Source organism: Pogoniulus pusillus, chromosome 2 (assembly GCF_015220805.1).
Source record: "Pogoniulus pusillus isolate bPogPus1 chromosome 2, bPogPus1.pri, whole genome shotgun sequence".
NCBI lineage: Eukaryota > Metazoa > Chordata > Aves > Piciformes > Lybiidae > Pogoniulus > Pogoniulus pusillus.
Genome location: NC_087265.1, coordinates 46,811,985 through 46,835,263, shown reverse-complemented (window position 1 = coordinate 46,835,263; position 23,279 = coordinate 46,811,985). Strand labels below are relative to the sequence as shown.

At 43.2% G+C, this 23,279-nt stretch overlaps 1 protein-coding gene across 3 annotated transcripts in view; it reads right to left on the bottom strand.

The window, feature by feature from the left end:
* Positions 1-23,279, bottom strand: part of KCNH7 (potassium voltage-gated channel subfamily H member 7) — a 212,292-nt gene that overhangs the window by 23,218 nt on the left and 165,795 nt on the right. For all 3 annotated transcript variants that reach the window (XM_064164067.1, XM_064164073.1, XM_064164079.1), the window contains 3 exons: positions 19,426-19,678; positions 16,777-16,982; positions 14,119-14,218 (listed from right to left, as the gene is read on the bottom strand). In XM_064164067.1, the coding sequence (XP_064020137.1) occupies positions 14,119-14,218; positions 16,777-16,982; positions 19,426-19,678 (559 nt within the window). The remainder of the gene's footprint in view (positions 1-14,118; positions 14,219-16,776; positions 16,983-19,425; positions 19,679-23,279) is intronic.

Genomic DNA, 23,279 nt, shown 5'->3' with positions numbered 1-23,279 from the left:
CTGGAGCTTTGCATGACTCAGACAGTGCCAGTCTGAATGATCTAAACATCTTTTCTCTCAACATATTAGTCTGTGACAAACAATGCTGGTGAAAGTGTCACTAATATGTTACATGTGGAGCACTACTGTTTAATGTTAATGTAATTTCCTTGACTAGAATTTGTCATGCTGAATCAGGCCAGCTGTGTAGCCAAGCGTATCAGAAGCTGGGCAATTTTTGCTCCCTGTTTCAGTCATTCAATAAAAAGTCATAGAATTGTTTTGGTTGGAAAGGAACTTTAAGATCATAGAATCATAGCATCAACCAGGTTGGAAGAGAGCTCCAAGCTCATCCAGTCCAACCTAGCACCCAGCCCTAGCCAGTCAACTAGACCATGGCACTAAGTGCCTCATCCAGGCTTTTCTTGAACACCTCCAGGGATGGTGACTCCACCACCTCCTTGGGCAGCCCATTCCAGTGGCAAATCACTCTATGTTCCTTAGCACCACATCCCTGAGTCTTCCAAACACCTCCAGGGAAGGGGATTCAACAACATTCTTGGGGAGCCTAGGCCAGTATTCTAAATCTCCCACTGAAAGTTCAACCTGGCAGTTCTGCTGAACCCCCTCTTTACTTCTCCAAGTCCCATCATATGCCTAGCCAAATTCAGCCATGTGCAGGAAATGAAGTCAATGACTTCCTCACCCCCACGGAAAGCAATTTATATCCCAAACCATAAACCAGCTAATCCTCATCATTAGCATGATCTACATAACTACAAATCTGTTCAGCAGACATGACATCTTCCCTCTCCTTGGAAAAAACTTACCATATTATTTTAAGCTACACCAATATGTCCCTTGGTAAGGAGAAATGCACACTGTAGTGTGGAAAGAGGGATGATTGATTGCTCAAAAGGTCTGCATATCTTCAGATTCCCAGCAAGTGTTTTGGTTCAACTGCTTTTAGCTAGATCTTAGATGGAATTCACAAGTATTCCTGTGGTAGCCAGTCTGTCTTTCTCCTGTATGAGCAAAACATTTGCTGCTCCTCTTGACTATTTGTTTTCAGTTGTTTGATTTAAAAGTGTCAGTTACCTTGTCAGAGAACAGAGGAATGCTTAATGTGGCCAACTTTGCTCCATGGGCAGAAAACATCCTGAATGAAAAGTCACTGGCTGACCATTTCAGGTAGTATCATGGAATCACAGAAGCAGTCATGGTTGGAAGGGACCACAAGGATCATCTAGTCCCAACCCCCCTGCCTTGGGCAGGGACGCATGATCTAGAGATCAGGCTGGCTGCACACAGCCTCATCCAGCCTGGCCTTAAACACCTCCAGCCATGGGGCCTCAACCACCTCCCTGGGCAACCCATTCCAGCCTCTCACCATTCTCATGCTCAACAACTTCCTCCTCACATCCACTCTGAATCTCCTCACCTCCAGCTTTGCTCCATTTCCCCCACTCCTGTCACTCCCTGATAGCCTAAGAAGTCCCTCCCCAGTTTTTTTGTAGACCACCTTCAGATCCTGGAAGGCCACCAGAAGGTCACCTGGGAGCCTCCTCTGCTCCAGCCTGCACAGCCCCAACTCTTTCAGTCTGTGCTCACAGCAGAGCTGCTGCAGCCTCTGAGCATCCTCGTGGCCCTTCTCTGGAAACTCTCCAGCACATCCACATCCCTCTTGTCATAGGGGCTCCAGAAATGGGTGCAGTACTCCAGGAGGGGTTAATTACAGTACCACAGATAGAACTGAAATGGTGCATAATCCTGTGTCAGGGAAAATGGTAATCCTAATGCCTGGGAGAAGAGACCAACCCCACCTGGCTGCAGCCTCTCTTCGGGTAGACAGCAATGAGCTCTGCCCTGAGCCTTCTCTTCTGCAGGCTGCACACCCCCAGCTCCTTCAGCCTCTCCTGACAGGGCTGTGCTCCAGGCCCCTCACCAGCTTTGTTGCCCTTCTCTGGACACCTTCCAGCACCTCAACATCTCTCTTCAATTGAGGAGCCCAGAACTGGACACAGCACTCAAGGTGTGGCCTGACCAGTGCTGAGTACAGTGGCAGAATAACCTCTCTTGTCCTGTTGGCCACACAGTTCCTGATGCAGGCCAGGATGCCATTGGCTCTCTTGGCCACCTGGGCACACTGCTGCCTCATCTTCAGCTACTGTCTTCCAGTACCCCCAGGTCCCTTTCTGCCTGGCTGCTCTCCACATATTTATTTTTCACTTTCTTTCACACTTGTAATCATTATGTTTCCCTTCAAATTAACCACCTATTTTTAGGACACCCTGTTTGCAAATCATGTGGCTGGATATGTCTGTGATGTTGGGGTAACAGCAAGGAAAACCAGTGTGTGTCTAGAAACTAATGCAGGAAGATTCCTATTCCTAGGAAAAGTAGGTTACTGGTGGTATTTTAGGAAAGTTAGAACATTTTCTCCTCTCAGTAGTAAAAAGGTTTAAAGTTCTCAGTTCCCTGTGACTGTTTTTTATCATAGAAGATTCCTTGAATTCCAATTTAGTTAATAATTTGTCTGTTTCTGCCTGTTCAGTGGGAAACCTGTAGATAAAAAACACTGAAATTCCATAGTGATAGCAATTCCTGGTGCTTTTGCAGGATTTGAATTGGAGTTTAATATCCAGTAAGTTGGATAGTGAAGGTGGGGGAAATTAATTGTTCTGGAGGGAGCTGTTTGAGTTACTGGTCTGTCTCAGCAAGAGTTTAATACCTTAACATGCTGTTAGCTGTAGTTCCTCTCTGAGCTATGTAAACTTGGATGACTCTGAAAATAGGGAATTGAAGGAGATACTGAAACCTTCCCCCACAATCCTGAACTAAAAGTCTGGGTAATTTTTCCATAAGGACCTATGTTCCTATTTTTAAATAGACTAGGAAAGGAGCTAGTTCTCAATAACTCAATTTGAGACACACTTAAAACCCCAAGAATTTTGAAGTTGAAGTGAGTATGAAAACCTTCCTTTATTCCTGTGCTAATTTGAGGCTAAGTGGGATCTTTTAGTGAGAGGAATTAGATGATAGACTATGGAAAGGAAACAGTGGTGATGTCTGCTGCACTCATAGGCTTGCTGAGATGGATAAAAACAAGAACATAAACACAGGTAACAGAGTTGCTCTCTGGCTCTGGCATGCACTTCTCTCCCTAACCTGCTGTCTAACTAATTCTTCTGCTTCCTAACCCCCCAGGCCAATTCTCCAAGCTCACCTTGCGCATAAGGCAAAGGCTGGGATAAGGTAGAAGGGTGGAAAGGAGGTGGAAGGGTGTTTGGGAGCTCCTCCTGGGGACTCTGGTTTCTGGGAGGTCTGCTGTGTTTCTGTATGACTTTTTAGCTTGTCTATTTCTGTCTCTAGCTGTATAGATTGTCAATACCTGCTTGTATATTGTGCTAAGCTGTAAATATAAAGCTTCATTCCTTAATTTCCAGCTCATCTGAGTCTAGTCTGGGTGATTTTCTTAAGTGTGGGGGGGAGGCAGGTAACACCCAAACCATCACATCCCTTTGTGTGCAGTTAGATATGTTAGGGAGGGGGTATCAGCCTTCCCTCTGATTTTTCTTTGCTCTGTTTGGCTTTGTATCAACTTTAATGATCATCACATAGTAAGGAAAGCACAATTCTTGATTTATAGTTCAGGAAACAATACTGTACTTAAACATTTAGAAACAAGGAATTGTGAACATGCATCCCAAAAGGGATTCAGAGCAAAGGTCAAAGGAATTCTCCCTCCTATGAAGTTTAGAATTCTCTTTTGCAAGGAATTCAGCTTTCACTGTAGTACAATTATTAACTTCTATTTTCAGAGGTTGGCTAAGTGCCACTGTGTGCATTTTCATCAGATATTTGGGTTCTGAAAAGAAACCTGCTTGGGAGCAGCTCCTGGAAACAAGACTCTTCTCTGGAAGCTGCAATAACAGCAATAACAATGATAGAAGCAGATGGAAAACTGCGGTGATGGGCTCTCTGATGACCACATACTATCTGTTAGGGGTTTCATGATGAAGGTAAGATTTCAAGGACACGAGGTCTTGTTTCAAGCCATAAGCTGCCTGCCAAGGTCTTAGTTGTTTCCTGGTTGTTTAACCACCTGACACTCTGGCTGGATATTAGAAACTGTTTTCTAATTAAACCCAAACTAACTACATGAGCATAATACTAACACTTCAACACATTTAGACAAGAACTTCAATGTTTGTCCAGATCCTTGCCCTGCTTTCTTTCTGGGGACACAGCACAGTACTTGTCTGAGTCTATTCATATAATGAACATTTAGAATCATAGAATCATAGAATTAGAGTTGGAAGAGACCACAAGAACAAGATTTATCAGCACTTCATATGCTCCAAAGCACTTGTGTATTTGCCATGCTGGGCATGGTAGATGAAACCAAGTTTTAGCCTTCCTGAATGTCCACACAGAGCAGGACAGTTTTTCCTTTCTCCATATCAGAGTATGCATTTAATTTCATAGAATGATAGAATCAGTCAGGGTTGGAAGGGACCACAAGGAGCAGCCAGTTCCAACCCCCCTGCCATGGGCAGGGACACCCTACCCTAGAGCAGGCTGGCCAGAACCTCACCCAGCCTGGTCTTAAACACCTCCAGCCATGGGGCCTTAACCACCTCCCTGGGCAACCCATTCCAGACTCTCACCACTCTCATGCTCAACAACTTCCTCCTTACATCCACTCTGATTCTCCCCACCTCCAGCTTTGCTCCATTCCCCCCAGTCCTGGCACTCCCTGAGAGCCTCAACAGTCCCTCCCCAGCTGTTTTGTAGACCCCTTTCAGATCCTGGAAGGCCACAAGAAGGTCACTTGGGACCCTTCTCCTTTCCAGCCTGAACAGACCCTATTCTTCAGTCTTTCTTCATAGGAGAGGGGACAGGAATGGGATAGAGCAGGGGTGAGGAAGTTTTTCCCCGTTCTCTTGGTACTGCTTCACCTCATACTTTTGGAAAGGAGAATCAGTTCATGGAAGATTTCCTTCTCTTCTCTACTGCCAACCACGGTCTCTGGGTACCTTGTGTAATAAAGCTATGTTAAAATGGTTTGGCTTCCTAGCCTGGATAGTACCTATGAGCACTGCATACTTAAGATAGCTATACTCACCAAGATTCAATTAGAAGTTTAGTAGAGCTCTGACTACTTTGCTTACTTTGAGAATGGGTAAGTAGCTACTTCTGGAAAAGTTTAGCCAAGAAGCTTAACTCATCAGAATAAAATGAAGTAGTATGTAAGTTTAATTAGTTAATATCATGATAAACCACTGCAAACTGCATTTCATATCCCAACTGATTGTCATGATCTATGTCAACCTGAGGCAAATGTATGTGATAATTGTGTAAGGAGATTAGGTAAGAACTTTCCTTTGTGGCCTTTTTAAAGCACATCCATGGAAGTAAAAATTGTTTCTTATGAGTTTCCTGGGCCAGCTGGCAAAAATTAAAGTAGTGCTAGCTATGTGAATCTCTGGTTACTCATTTAGCAATATAACTTCACTGGAGTTCTTATTATCCTCTCAACTGTGGGATAATGTTCCTGGGTTTGGATCACAGCTAAAAATCCAGAGTAAGGATTTGTTTTAGTGGGGTTATCATTAAATTCCCAGTGAGGGTGTTAACACTGGTTTACTTAGCCAGTATTTTAATTATGCTGGGTATGATGGAAAGATTTTATATGCCCTGACAAAAATCAGTTTGATCCAGAAAAGATTTCATAGATGATTGCTTCCAGAGCTTCAAGAAAATTATGTGAGTGCCCAGAATGGGTGCAGAATGTTGATAGCCTTCGGCTAATGGTTACACCAGTTAAATGCAAAGAGTAGCTTTTAATGAGAGTGGACATTGGAACAATGTCAAAAAGATTAAGATTTTAGAAGAAAACCTAAGCATGGTGCTAGTAAAGGTAATAATGCTTGAACTCCAGAGAAGTTGTGCTGGTTTGGGTGTTATCTGCCCCCCCACACTTTGGAAATCACCCAGACTAGACTCAGTTGTCTCTGGAAATTGAATGAAGCTTATTATTTACAGCTTTGCACAATATACAAGCAGAGATTTACAGTATATACATCTAGATACAGAAATATACAAGGTAAAAGGTAACAGAAACACAACAGCTGTCCCAGAAACCTGGGTGCCCAGGAGGGGCTCCCAACTGCCCTTCCATCTTCTCCCACCCCTCTACCTTACCCCAGACGTCGCCTTGTGCCCCAAGGAAGAATGGAGGGTTGGCTAGGGGGGGTTAGGAAGCAAAGTGGATTAATCAGAGAGGTGGAGGGTGAGGTTAGAGAGAAAAAATGCAGCCCAGAGCTCAGGCAAATAGCGACTCCCTTATCTATGTTTGGATTCTTATCCTTATACTTATCAGCAAGCCTATGAGTGAAGTAGACACCACCCTTGGTTCTCTTTCACAGCCTGTAATCTAGTTCTTCTCACCAAAACATTCTAGCTAGCTTCAAACCAGCAGAGAAGTCTTCTCAATGGCTCAAGTTTTCTATCAGTGAGCTCACTTATTCTCCACCTACGACAGTCACATATCTCACCTGTATGTTTGGATTTCATATCGATGTAACCGACTCCAGTGACGTCCCATTCAGCATGGGATAATCAATCTGCACTCAGCACTTGCAGAGCAAAAGAAACTTCTCATCCCTATGTATTTCCTTTGAAATCTCCCACAGGACTACTAGAGGAAAATGAGAAATGGGCAAGCAAGGACTGTATTCTGTGCTGTTGAATGAGACAACTGAATACAGATGGCACAGCTCATCATCCCTCACTTTTCAGCAGGAGGCTCATTTGCCAACCCAGCTGAGAGTTTTCTTTGGAGCTGCCAGGCTTATTCTAAGCAGTCATGGACAAAGTTTCTTGGCTAACTGTTAAGCACCTACAGCAACTGACTAAGGCTGCACCTGTGCAAGTCTGCTAGTTTGAAGCTAGCTGGAATATTTTGGTGGGAAGAATTAATGATAGGCTGTGAAAAGGAAACAATGGTGATGCCTGCTGCACTCGCAGGTTTGCTGGGATGTATAAAAACAAGAACACAAGTATAGATAATGGAGTTGCTCTCTGGCTCTGGCTGCCTCACTTCTCTCTCTAACCTGCTGTGTAACTAATCCTTTTGCTTTCTAACCCCCCTGGCAATTCTCCAAACTCACCTTGAACATAAGGCAAAGTCTGGGATAAGGTAGAGGGGTGGAAAGGAGGTGGAAGGGTGGTTGGGAGCCCCTCCTGGGGACACTGGTTTCTGGGAGGGCTGCTGTGTTTCTGTATCACTTTTAACTTGTCTATTTCTGTCTATAGAATCAACCAGGTTGGAAGAGACCTCCAAGATCATCCAGTCCAACCTAGCACCCAGCCCTGTCCAATCAACTAGATCATGACACTAAGTGTCTCATCCAGTCTCTTCTTGAACACCTCCAGTTATAGCTGTACAGATTGTCAATATCTGCTTGTATATTGTGCTAAGCTGTAAATATAAAGCTTCATCCCTTAATTCCCAGCTCAGCTGAGTCTAGTCTGGGTGATTTTCTTAAGTTGGGGGGGTGGGGGGGCAGATACCACTCAGACCATCACAGCAAGGACTATAATCCATTACTCAGAAAGTTCTGCAATGAATTTCTTCTGGATGAAAGTGAAAAATAAGCTACTGGGTGGTGTATTTCTTCATTTTCTAAGGTACTGCAGTCCTTTCTGGAAATCAAAGAACAAGCTGGCCCCTCAGGTAACTGTCTTGGGGTACCCCAAATTTCTTCTTTGCCACCCCTGCAGGTTTGAATGGGAGCAGAGTGAAAACTGCTTTCTCCCCCTGCCCTGTGGGCTTTGGGGGGGAACAGCAGGAGGAGCCTTTCTGCACACGGGCTGAGCTGTGTGGAAGCCCACGCTGGACTTGGGCTGCTGGCTGGCTGGGTTTTTGTGCCCAGTACAAATGGTAAATGGGCACTTTGTCTAGGAAAGGATAAACAGAACAAGGGAGACCGGGAAAAGGTTCCTGCCTTGACAGCTCCTGCCTTGACAGCTCCTGCCTTGAGAGTTCCTGCCTTGAGAGTTCCTGCCTTGAGCGTTCCTGCCTTGAGCGTTCCTGCCTTGAGCGTTCCTGCCTTGAGAGTTCCTGCCTTGAGAGTTCCTGCCTTGAGAGCTCCTGCCTTCAGAGTTCCTGCCTTGAGCGTTCCTGCCTTGAGCGTTCCTGCCTTGAGAGCTCCTGCCTTCAGAGTTCCTGCCTTGAGAGTTCCTGCCTTCAGAGTTCCTGCCTTCAGAGTTCCTGCCTTGAGCGTTCCTGCCTTGAGAGTTCCTGCCTTGAGAGTTCCTGCCTTGAGAGCTCCTGCCTTGAGAGCTCCTGCCTTGAGAGTTCCTGCCTTGAGAGTTCCTGCCTTGAGAGCTCCTGCCTTGAGAGTTCCTGCCTTGAGAGTTCCTGCCTTGATAGATCCTGCCTTGAGAGTTCCTGCCTTGAGCGTTCCTGCCTTGAGAGCTCCTGCCTTGAGAGTTCCTGCCTTGAGAGTTCCTGCCTTGAGAGTTCCTGCCTTGAGAGTTCCTGCCTTGAGAGTTCCTGCCTTGAGAGCTCCTGCCTTGATAGATCCTGCCTTGAGAGTTCCTGCCTTGAGAGTTCCTGCCTTGAGAGCTCCTGCCTTGAGAGTTCCTGCCTTGAGAGTTCCTGCCTTGAGAGCTCCTGCCTTGATAGATCCTGCCTTGAGAGTTCCTGCCTTGAGCGTTCCTGCCTTGAGAGCTCCTGCCTTGAGAGCTCCCGCCTTGAGAGTTCCTGCCTTGAGAGTTCCTGCCTTGACAGAGTTCCCACCTTGAAAAGGAGCTCCTGACAGAGTGCCTGACAGGACAGGTTCCTGCCATGACTGGACCGTCCCTGCTTTTGGACGGCTCCTACCTTTGGTATGGCTTTTGGTTTTATCCCATCCCTGCTTTTGGACAGTTCTCCCCACTTTTGCACCCTTCTGTGCAAACTTGCAGGCTTGGAAAGCCCTGGGGTCAGCCAGGTGGCATCTGGCCCGGCCCCTCCTGGACCATTTCAGCAGCCAACGTCCTGGCCACCTCCTGGACTGGGGGATGCTGTGACGGCAGCATCCTTCCATGATCATCCCACTATATGGAAGAAGTTTGGTGACTCTGCCACTTGCCCTGGGTTACTGCTGCGTGGACATACACTATTAGATACTGCCTGCAGTGTCAGAAGGCTGCTTCCACAGAGGAATCCAGTAAGGAATCATTGCCAAATGCCTACCTCAGCTCCGTGAATAAGACCTGCTGTTCCCTTAATCTTCTGCTCAGCCTGATTGATGGTGGAGTAAAGCTGTGTTTATAGCTTAGCCTTTTCCACTTCCTGACTTTCTAGATCTCTAAATTTGCCTATAATATCCTATTTTTTGGGAAGAAATTCCCCATCAAACTGAACCTGTCAATAAACTAAACCTATTTATGTTGAGGTGCTGGAACATGTCCAGAGAAGGGCAACAAAGCTGGTGAGGGGCCTGGAGCACAAATCCTATGAGGAGAGGCTGAGGGAGCTGGGGGTGTGCAGCCTGGAGAAGAGGAGGCTCAGGGGTGATCTTATTATTGTCTACAACTACCTGAAGGGGCATTGTAGCCAGGTGGGGGGTGGCCTCTTCTCCCAGGCAAGCAGCAATAGAACAAGGGGACACAGTCTCAAGTTGTGCCAGGGTAGGTATAGGCTGGATATTAGGAAGAAGTTCTTCACAGAGAGAGTGATTTCCCATTGGAATGGGCTGCCCAGGGAGGTGGTGGAGGCACTGTCCCTGAAGGTGTTCAAGAAAAGACTGGATGAGGCACTTAGTGCCATGGTCTGGTTGATTGGATAGGGCTGGGTGCTAGGTTGGACTGGATGATCTTGGAGGTCTCTTCCAACCTGGTTGATTCTATGATTCTATGATTTTTGTATATAGTTTAAGGGCATAATTCCAGGAAAACAAAATAGTTGTATTTTTATGATTCCTGACTTGGCCATATTAATTCCCTGCCTCCACAACAGTAACCTTGTTGTACGCTTTAAAACAAAGTCTAATGGACCAGCTAATAGAAGCTCTTCTTGACACAGGTAAGAAATGGTGGATAGATGTATAGGTGGACTGAGAAGGTCTTTCATGGAATTAGAAATGTATGGGTATGGACTGCAGATGCATAACAGAGAGCGCTGTTGATTTTGTTTAACCCCTGATAAAACTTGTGCAGGAAGAGGAAGAGTTACCATGGCAACAAGATCCAAATCAAGCTAACACCAACTCAAGTCTGAGATAACACAATCCCATTTTTAGCACTGGAAAAGAAGGAGAAAATCGCTGATGCTCACGCTGAAGATGGAAGCAAGATAATTTCAAGCTGTATAATAAGCTAATAGGTCCACAGCTGAAAGTAAAGAGTGCCAGCAGGAAGACCATTTCATGAGTTAACTCTCCTCTGCCCCCCACCCCACCCTAATAATTGCAAATAGATAAAAATTTAGTGAGATGTGGGCTGCTTAGTCTGGAGAAGAGAACACTGAGAGGGGATTTAATTGATGTTTATAAACATCTGAGGGCTGTGGGTCAGGAGAGGGAGAATAGGCTCTGTTCTCTTGTTCACTTGTTCCCTGGGATAGGACAAGGAGCAATGGATGGAAGCTGCAGCACAAGAGGTTCCACCTCAACACAAGGGGAAACTTCTTTCCTGGAAGGGTCTCAGAGCACTGGCAAAGGCTCCCCAGAGAGGTTGTGGAGTCTCTTTCTCTGGAGACTTTCAAGGCCTGTCTGGATGTGTTCCTCTGTGATCTGTGTTAGATAGGATTGTCCTGCTCTGGCAGGAGGGTTGGAGTGGATGATCTCCTTGGGTCCCTTCCAACCTCTAATATCCTGTAAGCCTGTGATTTCAGAATATAAAAGTGAGAATGTTGAGCAACTCTTTCTCGTTCAAACTTTAGCTCTGAAATCCAAATCCAACCATTAAAAGTTGCTGTACAACATGTAGTTTTTTTTTCATCTGCAAGAATACTCTGACCAGAGATTCATTTGCCAGCTTGGGTGTTCAGAAACTCTGTCTTTTCAACTTTATTTCTTCTGAGACATTCTCCAGGATCACCTCCAAATAGTTCTATATTTTACAGACTACTCTGGATGAAGATATGATGCCAGTTCCTCTTATATGTAAAGTGTTAAATTCATTAGAATGCTCCTTCACAAGCCAGCAGTAACCTGTAGTACTCTACAGCATCATACAGGCTGTAGGATGTGCCACAGAGAACTGACATTGAAGGTCTACTGCTACAAGATGTTTGCTGTGACTATGGCAACACAGAGAGTCTGAGCAGGGACCAGAGAGCAGCAGTTAGCCAGGGGCCCACAAGTACACTCAATTTTTTTAATCAGGTTGGAAGAGACCTCCAAGCTCAGCCAGTCCAACCCAGCACCCAGCCCTGCCCAATAAACTAGACTATGGCACTAAGTGCCTCATCCAGGCTTTGCTTCAATGCCTCCAGGGACAGTGCCTCCACCACCTCCCTGGGCAGCCCATTCCAATGCCAATCACTCTCTGCCAACAACTTCCTCCTAACATCCAGCCTAGACCTCCCCTCCCCTGGCACAACTTGAGACTGTGTCCCCTTGTTCTGTTGCTGGTTGCCTGGCAGAAGAGACCAACCCCACCTGGCTACAGCTTCCCTTCAGGTACTTGTAGACAGCAATGAGGTCTGCCCTGAGCCTCCTCTTCTGCAGGCTGCACACCCCCAGCTCCCTCAGCCTCTCCTCACAGAGCTGTGCTCCAGGCCTTTCACCAGCTTTGTTGCCCTCCTCTGGACACGTTCCAGTATCTCAACCTCTCTCTTGAATTGAGGAGCCCAGAACTGGACACAGCACTCAAGGTTTGGCCTGACCAGTGTTGAGCACAGGAGCAGAAGAACCTCCCTTGTCCTGCTGGCCACACTGTTCCTGATACAGACCAGTTCCTCATATATGTAGAGTGTTAAATTCAGTAGAATGCTCCTTCACAAGCCAGCAGTAACCTTACTGCTACTACAGCATCATACAGGATGTAGGATGTGCCACAGAGAACTGACATTGAAGGTCTGCTGCTACAAGGTGTTTGCTGTGACTATGGCAACACAGAGAGTCTGAGCAGGGACCAGAGTGCAGCAGTTAGCCAGGGGCCCCACGAGATTACTCGATTCTTAGTAAAGGACTCTTAACAATTGCATCTTCTCTGATGGCCTTCCAATGTACTGCAAATCATTTAGCTCAGACATTATCAGGTGCCATATAGTCATTACCAGGACCAAGGAGCTCGTAACAAGCCTTGTATTTTCTTGCCCATTGGTGCAAGGTTTGGTTTTGGTTTTGGGTTTGGTTTTGTTTTGTTTGTGGGTATCTTTGGGTTTTTTTTTTGTTTGTATGCTGTTTTCCCCCAGAGACAGAGATGTGGGGAATTATATTCTCTCAAAAGTAATGCACAAGTAGATGTTTCTAGGAGGATGTTCAGCGTAATTTACTGGACAAGAAGCATAAAAGCCTAGGGGTCTTGGTAACACACTGACACCTGAGGAGCCTATTTGTAATTCTGCAGCAGGCACACCATGAAAGATCACTTCCATCTTGTCTAAGTGGCAGCATATGTTTTCTCCTAAGAAATGTGAAGGTTGTTCAGGCCTTTGTCAACAGATACTTTGTGAGAGCAGATTGAATATTTCATGGGGACATTTTCCTGACAGATTTGTTGTCAGTCTTGGCTTTCTGCCCTAAAGACTCTTCTTTGATCGAACAGCAATGTCATTGTTATGAGTAGCCATACCCTGGATTAAAGTCTTCCTTCATCCAACATTATACCTGCCATGTATGTTGAAAGTGTTCCCACTTATTATCAGCTACCCTGAAACTCTCTAAGTTGGTATTATGCTGCCTTTATGACTGGTGTTTAACTGTGGAGTGTGAAAGACAGGCATAGAGAAACAGTATTCTGTCAGACAAAGCATTGCACCATAAACATGCAATGTTACTCAAGGGATGGTGCTTTCCCTGCACAAGAATGGAAATGTTCTATTGGCTTAGCTCTCTTCATGACTGTTGCAGTCTGATCTCATCGTGGCCTTTCAGTGTCTGAAGGGGGCTACAAGAAAGCTGGGGAGGGACTTTTTAAGCTATCAGGGAGTGACAGGACTGGGGGGGATAGAGCGAAGCTGGAAGTGGGGAGATTCAGAGTGGCCATGAGGAGGAAGTTGTTGAGCAGGAGAGTGGTGAGAGGCTGGAATGGGTTGCCCAGGGAGGTGTTTGAGGCCCCATGGCTGGAGGTGTTTAAGGCCAGGCTGGCTGAGGCTGTGTGCAGCCTGCTCTAGGGTAGGGTGTCCCTGCCCATGGCAGGGGGGTTGGAACTAGCTGATCATCCCTGGCCATGGCAGGGGGGTTGGAACTGGCTGATCCTTGTGGTCCCTTCCAACCCTGACTGATTCTATGATTCTATGACTACAGCTACTATGTACAGTTCCTCATATTTATCAGTACTAAGCACTCATGAAATAGTTTAACATTTCACCGAGTTTTCCCTCATTAGGATTACTCCCCAAAGACTCTCAGGTGAACATAAGCACAGAGAAAACCTTACCTAAACTCCTTCCAGGGCAACCATTTGCACATCACCATACGAATCAAAATCTGACTGTGGTGAATGTACTGTTTTCCTGACAACAAAATATTTTCATTCCAGGGAGAAACACTACATAGTATCAAATTCAACAATGCAATTGACTGAGGAAATAAAATCAGTTGCTGCTTATAAATAACCCCTTAGGCTAGTTTCTCCAAAAGGTTTAAAATGTACTGTCAGAAAATAGATAATGTTTAAGAGGTAAGCTACCTACCTACCTACATATGTATCTATCTCAAAAGCAATAGGTTAGCTCAGTGTTGGAACACCTCTGCACTGGTAGCTCTGAAGTCATGGAAGACAGAAACCTCCATTTTCTAGCCATACATAACCATATAGTGAACAATGCACAGAGCATTTTTGCTTCCCAGCTGTATTCTCAAGAGCTGCTATAGTAATGGCCAACATGGGACCCTAATGTACCCAGAATTACCAAGTGAAATACCAATGAATAATGAAGCACTGCTGTCTAACTTAAGAAATGAAGTTAATTACCTTTCTCTATTTCACTTTGAAAGGACAATTTCCGTCTTCGTAGGTTGCAGTTATCTCCGTCCATATCATTAGTAGTTTGTGATCTTATTATGAGGTCAGACTTGATTAATGGAATATGAAACATAATGACAGATTAGTCTCATCTAAAGAGAGCAGGTTTTCAATATGTGATTGACTGTTAATCATGTTCAAGCTTTAAGAAAGGCAATATTACAGTAGTCAATCTATATCAACCTCTCCATCCCCAGCTGATGGTATCATTACAAAGCTCATGCAGATTGAGTGAAAACAATGTCACCACCTGATGGCAAAACAAAGGCATTCTGATGAGAAGTTTGCATGGACATGTGTCCCTGTTTGATCAGCTCCCTGAACTGAAAGTCATCTGGGAGGAATGAAGGAAAACACACACAAACTAAAAACTAAGGGAGAACGGATACTACTGCAAGGAGTAACTGAGCATAATTAGATGTATATTTAATAACCAGGTAATTGTGATAAAGGTTGCATCCTACAACAATAAATAGAATGCTGACAAACACCAGACACTTTAGCTCTCATTATTTTGTCTTTCTAGACCCTCTCTTCCTCTCTGTTGGATTTGATTCATTTACATAGCAGAACAACAATGATGTCTTCTTCTATCCACCCTACAGAATGGGAGGTGCTTTTTCCCAACTCCCTCTTTAGTTTTCCTGCCACAATGTATTTACTCCTTCTTGCTACTTGTGTAAAACTGATGAGTTTACAAATAGATGAATATAACATTAGTGGTGCTCTTTGTGCATATACCCATAGCATTGGGTTCAGCCTGCTTCCCTTCACTGTGATAGGGATGTTTCCCTTACTCGAGTGAGTAGATTTGCATGTGGGAGAAAGGCAGAATGAAAGAAGTGGGAAGTGTTTATATCTTCCTCTCTTCCCTTTATTGTAAACCTAGCGAGCAAGGTGCTTTGGTAGTGGCTCACTGGTAGAATAACTGCAAGAAAAAAAAGGCACTTTGAGATAAATAAGAGGACAGGAGCACAAGTTGAGGTAGAAGAGCCTATTATTCAGGCAGCAAATCTGGATCTGTTTAGTGTTTTGAGATCAGAATGTGCTCAACATTTCTTTTGAGGGATTATTTTCTGGATCCCAATAGACAGTGGTAAACAAGAGGAATTGGTGGAGAAAATGGTGATTGGCAAGCTCAGAGGTATAGATGAGCTTGTCTTCCCTTCCCTCCCCTGCTTCTGGCCGTGTAGTGATTTCTCTTAGTGGCTGGTTTTTAAGCAGAAGCAACTGAAAAATGTCTAAGGAACACGAGCAATGAGGGATTTCTTCGTGTGCTCCACACTACAGCACAGAAAATGGAATTTTGTTTCAATTTTATCAGCTCTAAGGAACAAAAAAAATCATCCTAAACCACTGAGGACACATAATTGCTGAAAATAGCTACCAACATTGTTACTGGCAACGTTTCAAACCTGTGGACTTTCAGTTTTAAATTCACCACTAATTCAATTATTTTGTATTTTACATGTAATTAATAATCATGACCTTTTCAATCAACACACACACACACACACACACACTCAAGGAGACTACTTTTAAAATAGAGAAAGGAATGAATTGGTCTTTTATTTTCAGACTAACCTCTTATTTTAGAAAAGGCTCAACATAACTTCTTGGCATATATTTGTTTTAAAACTTCAACTGAAGTTCCACATGGAATTAATAAAGATGCTCCTATCATTCCCAGCCCAGTATTTTAGTGTTCTTGGTCTCCTCGTTGCTCAAAAAAGGTTTTAGAGGCCAAATTATGTTAGTTCCTTCTTTGTTTCCCCTTAAAATATAGTCAGAAACCACAAACCAACAGTGTATAAAAATCAGTGAAATGCAAACTAGTAGTTGTGGGCAGTGCAGTCCACGTTTGGTAGCCAGCTGCTTGTGTTGCAACTTTCTAGGGCAAACTTTAGCATCAGAAGCAGGAGATTGGCAGTAGCCTTTCCACTCTCCCTATCTGGACAAACACCCCCTTTCTTTTGCAGTTCAGTCTGACCACAGCAGTCTGACATAAGGAAACATTGATAATTTATCTACTTTCCTGAAGGTGCAATCTGTGCAAAATGTGATGCTTAGGCTGGGCACTGTGGGACAAAAGAGATCAAGAAATCCCTGCAAATCTGAAGACCTGAGTGAAATTTAAAAGGTCCTTTGTGTATGCTTTTAGTGTCCTAGGAGGCAGGGTGCACCTTGAGATCAGAGAATTAACAATCCATGTTTTAATGTTAATCACAGAATTAATCCAGATAATCTGATCTATCTTTATTTTATGACTGCACAATTATATTTAGTGTCAAAAGTTCCCCTTTGAGTGAAAAAAAAAACCCAACCCCATATTTTCCATGACTTAAAACATCCAAAATCTCCCTGCCTGAACCTTTAATACAGAACCAAATCCTGTGAAAATAACCTCACCTGAATAATTTCATTGCCTTCTGCTGTGTTTAACTGACTTCAGCAGGAGATGCATTGTTTAAAAATAGGATTTGCCCTCAGGCTTTGAGCTTTTATTTTGCTAACCTTGGTTTTTCAGTTGCTATGTTCAAATTTTGTTACTGCAGGATATATTTGGCCCAATATTAAGAGAAAACCAAAATCACTTGTTATAGGTACCTTGGTAGTTTCATCTCTGAGGTTAAAAGTCAGTTCCAGATTGGTGAGGAAGAGATCAGAAAATTCAGGGTACATATCCAAAACTTCCAGGAGATCTTCTCGCTGGATCTTATGTAAGTCACAGTAAGTTAAAGCTCTCACATCTGCATTTGACTTTCCTGGTTTTGCATAAAGATGGACCATCTCCCCAAAGATATCATTTTTCCCTGCAGGAGGAACATTAATTGCAGATTACTTTAAACATGAATAAGCCATTACATTCAGCCATACATTTCTTCAAGATAATGTTGTAGGATGCTTGATTTGAGGTGAAATGGTACAATCAGAATATCACTGCACATAGGAGATGTTGATATACTGGAAGGTGTCCAGAGAAGGGCAATGAAGCTGGTGAAAGGCCTGGAGCACAGCCCTGTGAGGAGAAGCTGAGGGAGCTGGGGGTGTGCAGCCTGCAGAAGAGGAGGCTCAGCAGGGACTTCATTGCTGTCTACAGCTACCTGAAGGGAGGCTGTAGTCAGGTGGGGTTGGTCTCTTCTGCCAGACAACCAGCAACAGAACAAGGGGACACAGTCTGAAGTTGTGCCAGGGGAGGTCTAAGCTGGATGTTAGGAGGAAGTTGTTGGCAGAGAGAGTGATTGGCATTGGAATGGGCTGCCAGGGAGGTGGTGGAGTTGCCATCCCTGGAGCTCAGCCAGTCCAACCTAGCACCCAGCCCTGTCCAATCAACTAGACTATGGCACTAAGTGTCTCATCCAGGCTTTGCTTGAACACCTCAAGGGATGTGCACAACTTGTGACTGTGTCCCCTTGTTCTGTTGCTGGTTGTCTAGCAGAAGAGCCCAACCCCACCTGGCTACAGCCTCCCTTCAGGTAGTTGTAGACAGCAATGAGGCCACTGCTGAGCCTCCTCTTCTCCAGGAACCTGCCAACAGCAAATTTAACCTGCCAACAGCAAGATTAAGAGGTAACCTGATGATATTGTATATATCTTTCCAGACAGGATAAAATACTTGGTGCTAACTCACTCTAGATTGTAATAAGGAACACACAGCAATAGGCAAGGGAAAGAAATTGAGGCAAGATAATTTTTTTACTGGAAATAAAGCATACATTTTTAACAATAAAACTGATTAAGTGTGAAAATAAACTGCCAAGAAAAGTGACTATTTTTTCATCTTGTTATGTCTTCAGGTCAAAACCCATTGCATTTCTCTCATCAAACACAGTCCATTAGACACAGCAGATTGTTAAAGGTATGAAATGTAGCAGGAGTCAGTGACAGAAAAGAGGTCAGCCAATATAATCTAATAGTTCTTCTGCCCTTCATGTTTATGAATGCAGAGGTCTCCATTCAAGGCATTTAATAAGTTCCCTGACATATGCCTATTGACATGATAATGATATTTTTAGATCTTGCCTGCAAAGCTGAGAGAGGTGGCAGATTCTTTGAGGCCCACAGCCTCATCATATCTTTTAAGGATTTGGCAGAGAATTACTTTTGTCAAGTCAGTACTGATCAGAGCTTGCTCTGCAGCATCTGACAGTGATGACAAGTTGAGGAAAACCAAGGGGCAAACCCAACATTTCTCAGGGCTCTTTTATTTCTGTGATCAAGTTGCAACACTTGTTAAGGGTGACAACTTTGGCCATGCTACCTCTGTTGAACTGAAGTCTCTTCAGCTACAGAGGGAGAGGAGTTGAGTAGGTTTTTTATTTCCATTTCTGTGTGCAGGTTTTTCAGAAAGAGGAGTTAATTTAAAATGTTTAGGTTTAGGTTTCTTTGTGATTTCATAACAGAGGAATCAACCAGGTTGGAAGAGACCTCCAAGATCAGCCAGCCCAACCTAGCACCCAGTCCTGTCCAATCAACCAGACCATGGCACTAAGTGCCTCATCCAGGCTTTGCTTCAACACTTTCAGGGACAGTGACTCCACCACCTCCCTGAGCAGCCCATTCCAATGCCAATCACTCTCAACTTCCTCCTAACATCCAGCTTAGACCTCCCCCGGCACAACTTGAGACTGTGTCCCCTTGTTCTGTTGCTGGTTGCCTGGGAGAAGAGACCAACCCCACCTGGCTACAGCCTCCCTTCAGGGCTTTTTAATTTAGAGAAGTCTTAGAAGGGATTTGGTAAATGTTTTTAAGTATCTGAAGGCTGCCAGGAGGGGGGGACAGGCTCTGCTCACTGCTCCCTGAGATAGGACAAGGAGCAACAGGTGTAAGTTGCAGCGAAAGAGGTTCTGCCTCAGCACAAGGGGGAACTACTTTACTGTAAGGGTCCCAGAGCACAGGAACAGGCTCCCCAGAGAGGTTGTGGAGTCTCCTTCTCTGGAGACTTCCAAGGCCTGTCTGGCTGTGTTCCTCTGTGATCTGTGTTAGATAGGATTGCCCTGCTCTGGCAAGGGGGTTGGACTCAATGATTTCTTTGGGTCCATTCCAACCCCTAACATCCTATGATCCTATGATGAACCTATGACATGGACTATTTGGTGCACATGAACTGTTGTAGTAAAGTAGCTCCTTAAACAAATCACATCTCTGCTTGATTTTAAACAACAGCAAGTGAAAGATGTACAAACTTCTAATCCCTGGAGGGATTGATTCTTTTCACTCCCCTCACTCTTTTAACATGCCTTGTCATCAACTTACCAAGAATGGCTACTACAATGTCACTCTTAAGGATTTCAATGGAGCCTCTTGAAACAAAGTAAAGGGCAGTGAGAACATCCCCGCAGTGCACTAAAGTGTCTCCAGGTGGTGCATGTGTTGTCTTAAACTTCATAGCCAAAGCTCGAAGACAGCCTTTACTGGCCCCACGGAAAGCTTTGCAGTTCTGAAGTAGGTTTTGGTTGAGGTGCAGGCAAATGTCAGCTTGTAAGCACTCTGGAAACCCCTTCAGGACCTGTAAAGACAAGCATAAGGATTTCATATGAATGCTATGAAAGTCACTTTACATTTTTCACCTGGACAGAAAGAAAGATGTGACATACAAATAGGAGTAGCCTTAGAGCTCTCAGTGTTATGATTGAACAAGTGCAAAGCTGGTACAATGTGAATAGTAATGTTCCTACTAATGGATGTTGTGCTTACAAATTTTGTTATTAAGGCTTGCTTCTTTTCTAGAAACAGTATCAACACATATGAGTGAATGTACTGCAGCAAAAGAGCAAATAAGCTAAAGGGAAAGTTGTTGTGGATGGCCAAAATAAGCCTGAACATAGAATCAGAGAATCAACCAGGTTGGAAGAGACCTCCAAGATCATCCAGTCCAACCTAGCACCCAGCCCTAGCTAATCAACTAGACCATGGCACTAAGTGCCTCATCCAGGCTTTGTTTGAACACCTCCAGGGATGGCAACTCCACCACCTCCCTGGGCAGCCCATTCCAATGCCAATCACTCTCTCTGCCAACAACTTCCTCCTAACTTCCAGCCTAGACCTCCCCTGGCACAACTTGAGATTGTCTTTGACTATCTGTGTAGAGCAGGAACAATTATACTGCACATCAACACATTATGTGTGGCAATGCTAAATATTATTGAATCACCCACGCAGTCTTCACAGTCAGGAGATTACCTTAAAAACATTAAAAGCAGCCTGTATACTCTTGACATTATGTAAGTGCAGGACTAGGTAATGCAAAAATAAGAGTTAGTAAATTATAAAGGCTGAGGCTTCTTATTTAATTAGCATTTTTCTCAAGGACAAATACAGAAGTAATAAACAATTTGAACACAGATTTGGGTTTCACTTGCTGTTTCTATTGTTACATTCAGCATCTCCTCAACAGTCATTCCACCGGGCCCTAGGGAGAAAAGAATTCTTCATTCTCATGGTTAGAGTCATGGTTAGAAGGAACAGTTATGCATAATTCAGAAGATGAACATCTTCTGAGGAAGGTATGTACCAAGGTATGTAAAATCAGTCTCAACCATCCTTGTTAGTGAAAAGAGGAAAAATAAAGAAAGTAAAAAAGAAAAAATAAGAAAAAAAATTAAAAGGAAAAAAAGGAAAAAAGAAAATAAAGAAAAAAGAAAAAAGAATGAGAAAAAAAAATTAAAAATGGAAAAGGAAAAAAGAAAGAGAAGAAAAAAGAAAAAGAAGAAAAAAGAAAAAAGGAAAGAGAAAAAGAAGAGAAAAGAAAGAAGAGGAAAAAAGAAAAAGAGGAAAAACAAAGAAGAAAAAGAAGAAAAAAAATAAGTAGAAAAAAGAAAGAACAGAAAAAAAACAAATAAAAAAAGAAAGAAAAAAAGGGAAAATTAAAGAAAAAAGAAAAAGAAGGAAAAAAGGAAAAAGAAAAGAGAAAAAAGGAAATAAAAACAGAAAAAAGAAAAAGAAGAAAAAAGAGAAAAAAAAGAAAAAGACAGAAAAAAGATAAAAAAGAAAAAGAAGGAAAAAAAAGAAAGAAGAAAAAAGAAAAAGAAAAAATACAAAGAGGAAAAAAACAAAAGAAAGAAGAAAGAAAAAGAATAAAGGAGAAAGAAAAAAGAAAAAAGACAAGAAAAAGGAAAAAAAGAAAAGAGAGAAAAGAGAAAAGAAAGAAAAGAAAGAAAAGAAAGGAAAAAAAGAAAAAAGGAAAAAGGAAGAAAAGAAAAAAGGAAAAAAGAAAAGAAAGAAAAGAGAGGAAAAAAGAAGAAAAGGAAAAAAGAAGGAAATAAAAAGTAAAAACAAAACAAAAAACAGAACAAGAACAATAAAATAGAAAAGGAAAAAAAAAGAAATAAAAAGAAGGAAAGAAACCAGTTATGAAGCTGTGACCATAGACTGCAGTTGTCTCTCACTGATGGTTATGAAGTCCAAGTTCAGTTGTCTCTTCCTGTCTGGAATCAGATTCATTCTACGTCAAATAATGTCAGTTTACCTATTGGCATGCTTAGAGAGGAGCAAAGTGTCATTCAGAGAGAAGTAACCCATTTTATATTGAGTAGGTGATTGAAGTTTAGAGAGGATGGTAAGGACTCAGTTAATTTTACTTTGAAGAATGTGGGCTTTTATAAATGGTGGGAGAGTCCATCTTAATTAACTTCTCGTTTTCAAGATGATAACAAGGTACCACTCATACATTTATCATACATCTTTGTGGCAACAGAGCTGGAGACATCTACGTGCCCTAACCTCTGACAAGTAGCAAATGTTTGGGGAAATGATTACTATGTTTTGTTTGAATAAGCTCCATGACAAGTTTTAGATTTCCTGTCCTCAGTCCAGGGAAAAGTATTAACATCTGTCCCACAGAAAGTATTTAGGAAGCACTGAAGACAAAACAAATTAGCTACAGTAACTGTCATGAAACAGAAATATCACATTCTATAGAACAGAATCACAGAATGGTTCATGTTGGAAGGGACCACTGGAAGTCACAGTATCATCAGGGTTGGAAGAGACCTCACAGATCATCAAGTCCAACCCTTTACCACAGAGCTCAAGGCTAGACCATGGCACCAAGTGCCACGTCCAACCTTGCCTTGAACTATCTAACCTCTCTGTTCAAGCAGGGCTACCTAGAGCTGATAGCCCAGGACAATGTCCAAGTAGCTTTTGATTATCTCCAGGGATGGAGACTTTGCACCGTCTTCAGGAAACTTGTGCCAGTGCTCAGCCATCCTTACAACAAAAGAAGTGCTTCCTGATGTTTACATGGAACCTCTTGCCTCAGTTTGTGCCTGCTGCCTCTACTCATTACTGAGGACCACTGAAAAGAGCTTAGTTCTGTCTTCTTTACATGCTCCCTGTAGATGTCTTTTCACATTGATGAGATCACTTCTCCAGGCTGAACAGTATCAGCTCTCTTAGCCTTTCCTAGTACAAGAGATGCTCCAGTCCCTGCAATCTGGCAAAGATATTCCTTTAATTCTGCATATAATCTTCTGTCATGCATTTTCTGTGTTGAAATAGAAATGGAATAAATTGTTAAATGCCAGGCAGCAGTTGAAAAGAGCACAAAAGGACTCTTGTGCATGGTGTGGTCTGTTTGAGGTGTGTTGAAACTCATTTTGCCTAAGGCTTTCTTGTCCTAGAATCAGTCTGCTTATTTATGAGTGGCAAATACCCAGCATAGAAAGGGAAAGATAAAGGCAGAGTCTTGAATTCTTCTAGCAGTTTAAGCTGGCATAGAATCAAAGAGGAATCCTGGTGCTTCACCACACTATCTTTTTATTCCTCTCCCTTCTTCATCTCTCTTCGTGAAACTATTTGAGAAACATCCACACAAAAAGTAACATAGGGGGAAAAAAAGAACATCTGAAAGGAGAAAGGAGCAAGAATAAATATAGGTTCTGTTGTAGATTACACATACTTAATCTCTATCCCTGCTTCATCTCTCTCCATGAAACTATTTGAGAAACATCCACACAAAAAGTAACATAGGGGGAAAAAAAGAGCATCTGAAAGGAGAAAGGAGCAAGAATAAATATAGGTTTCATTGTAGATTACACATGCTTGATCTCTATTTGGATCTCATCTGCTAAATAGCAACCCCAGGATATGCTGATACTGAATAAAGT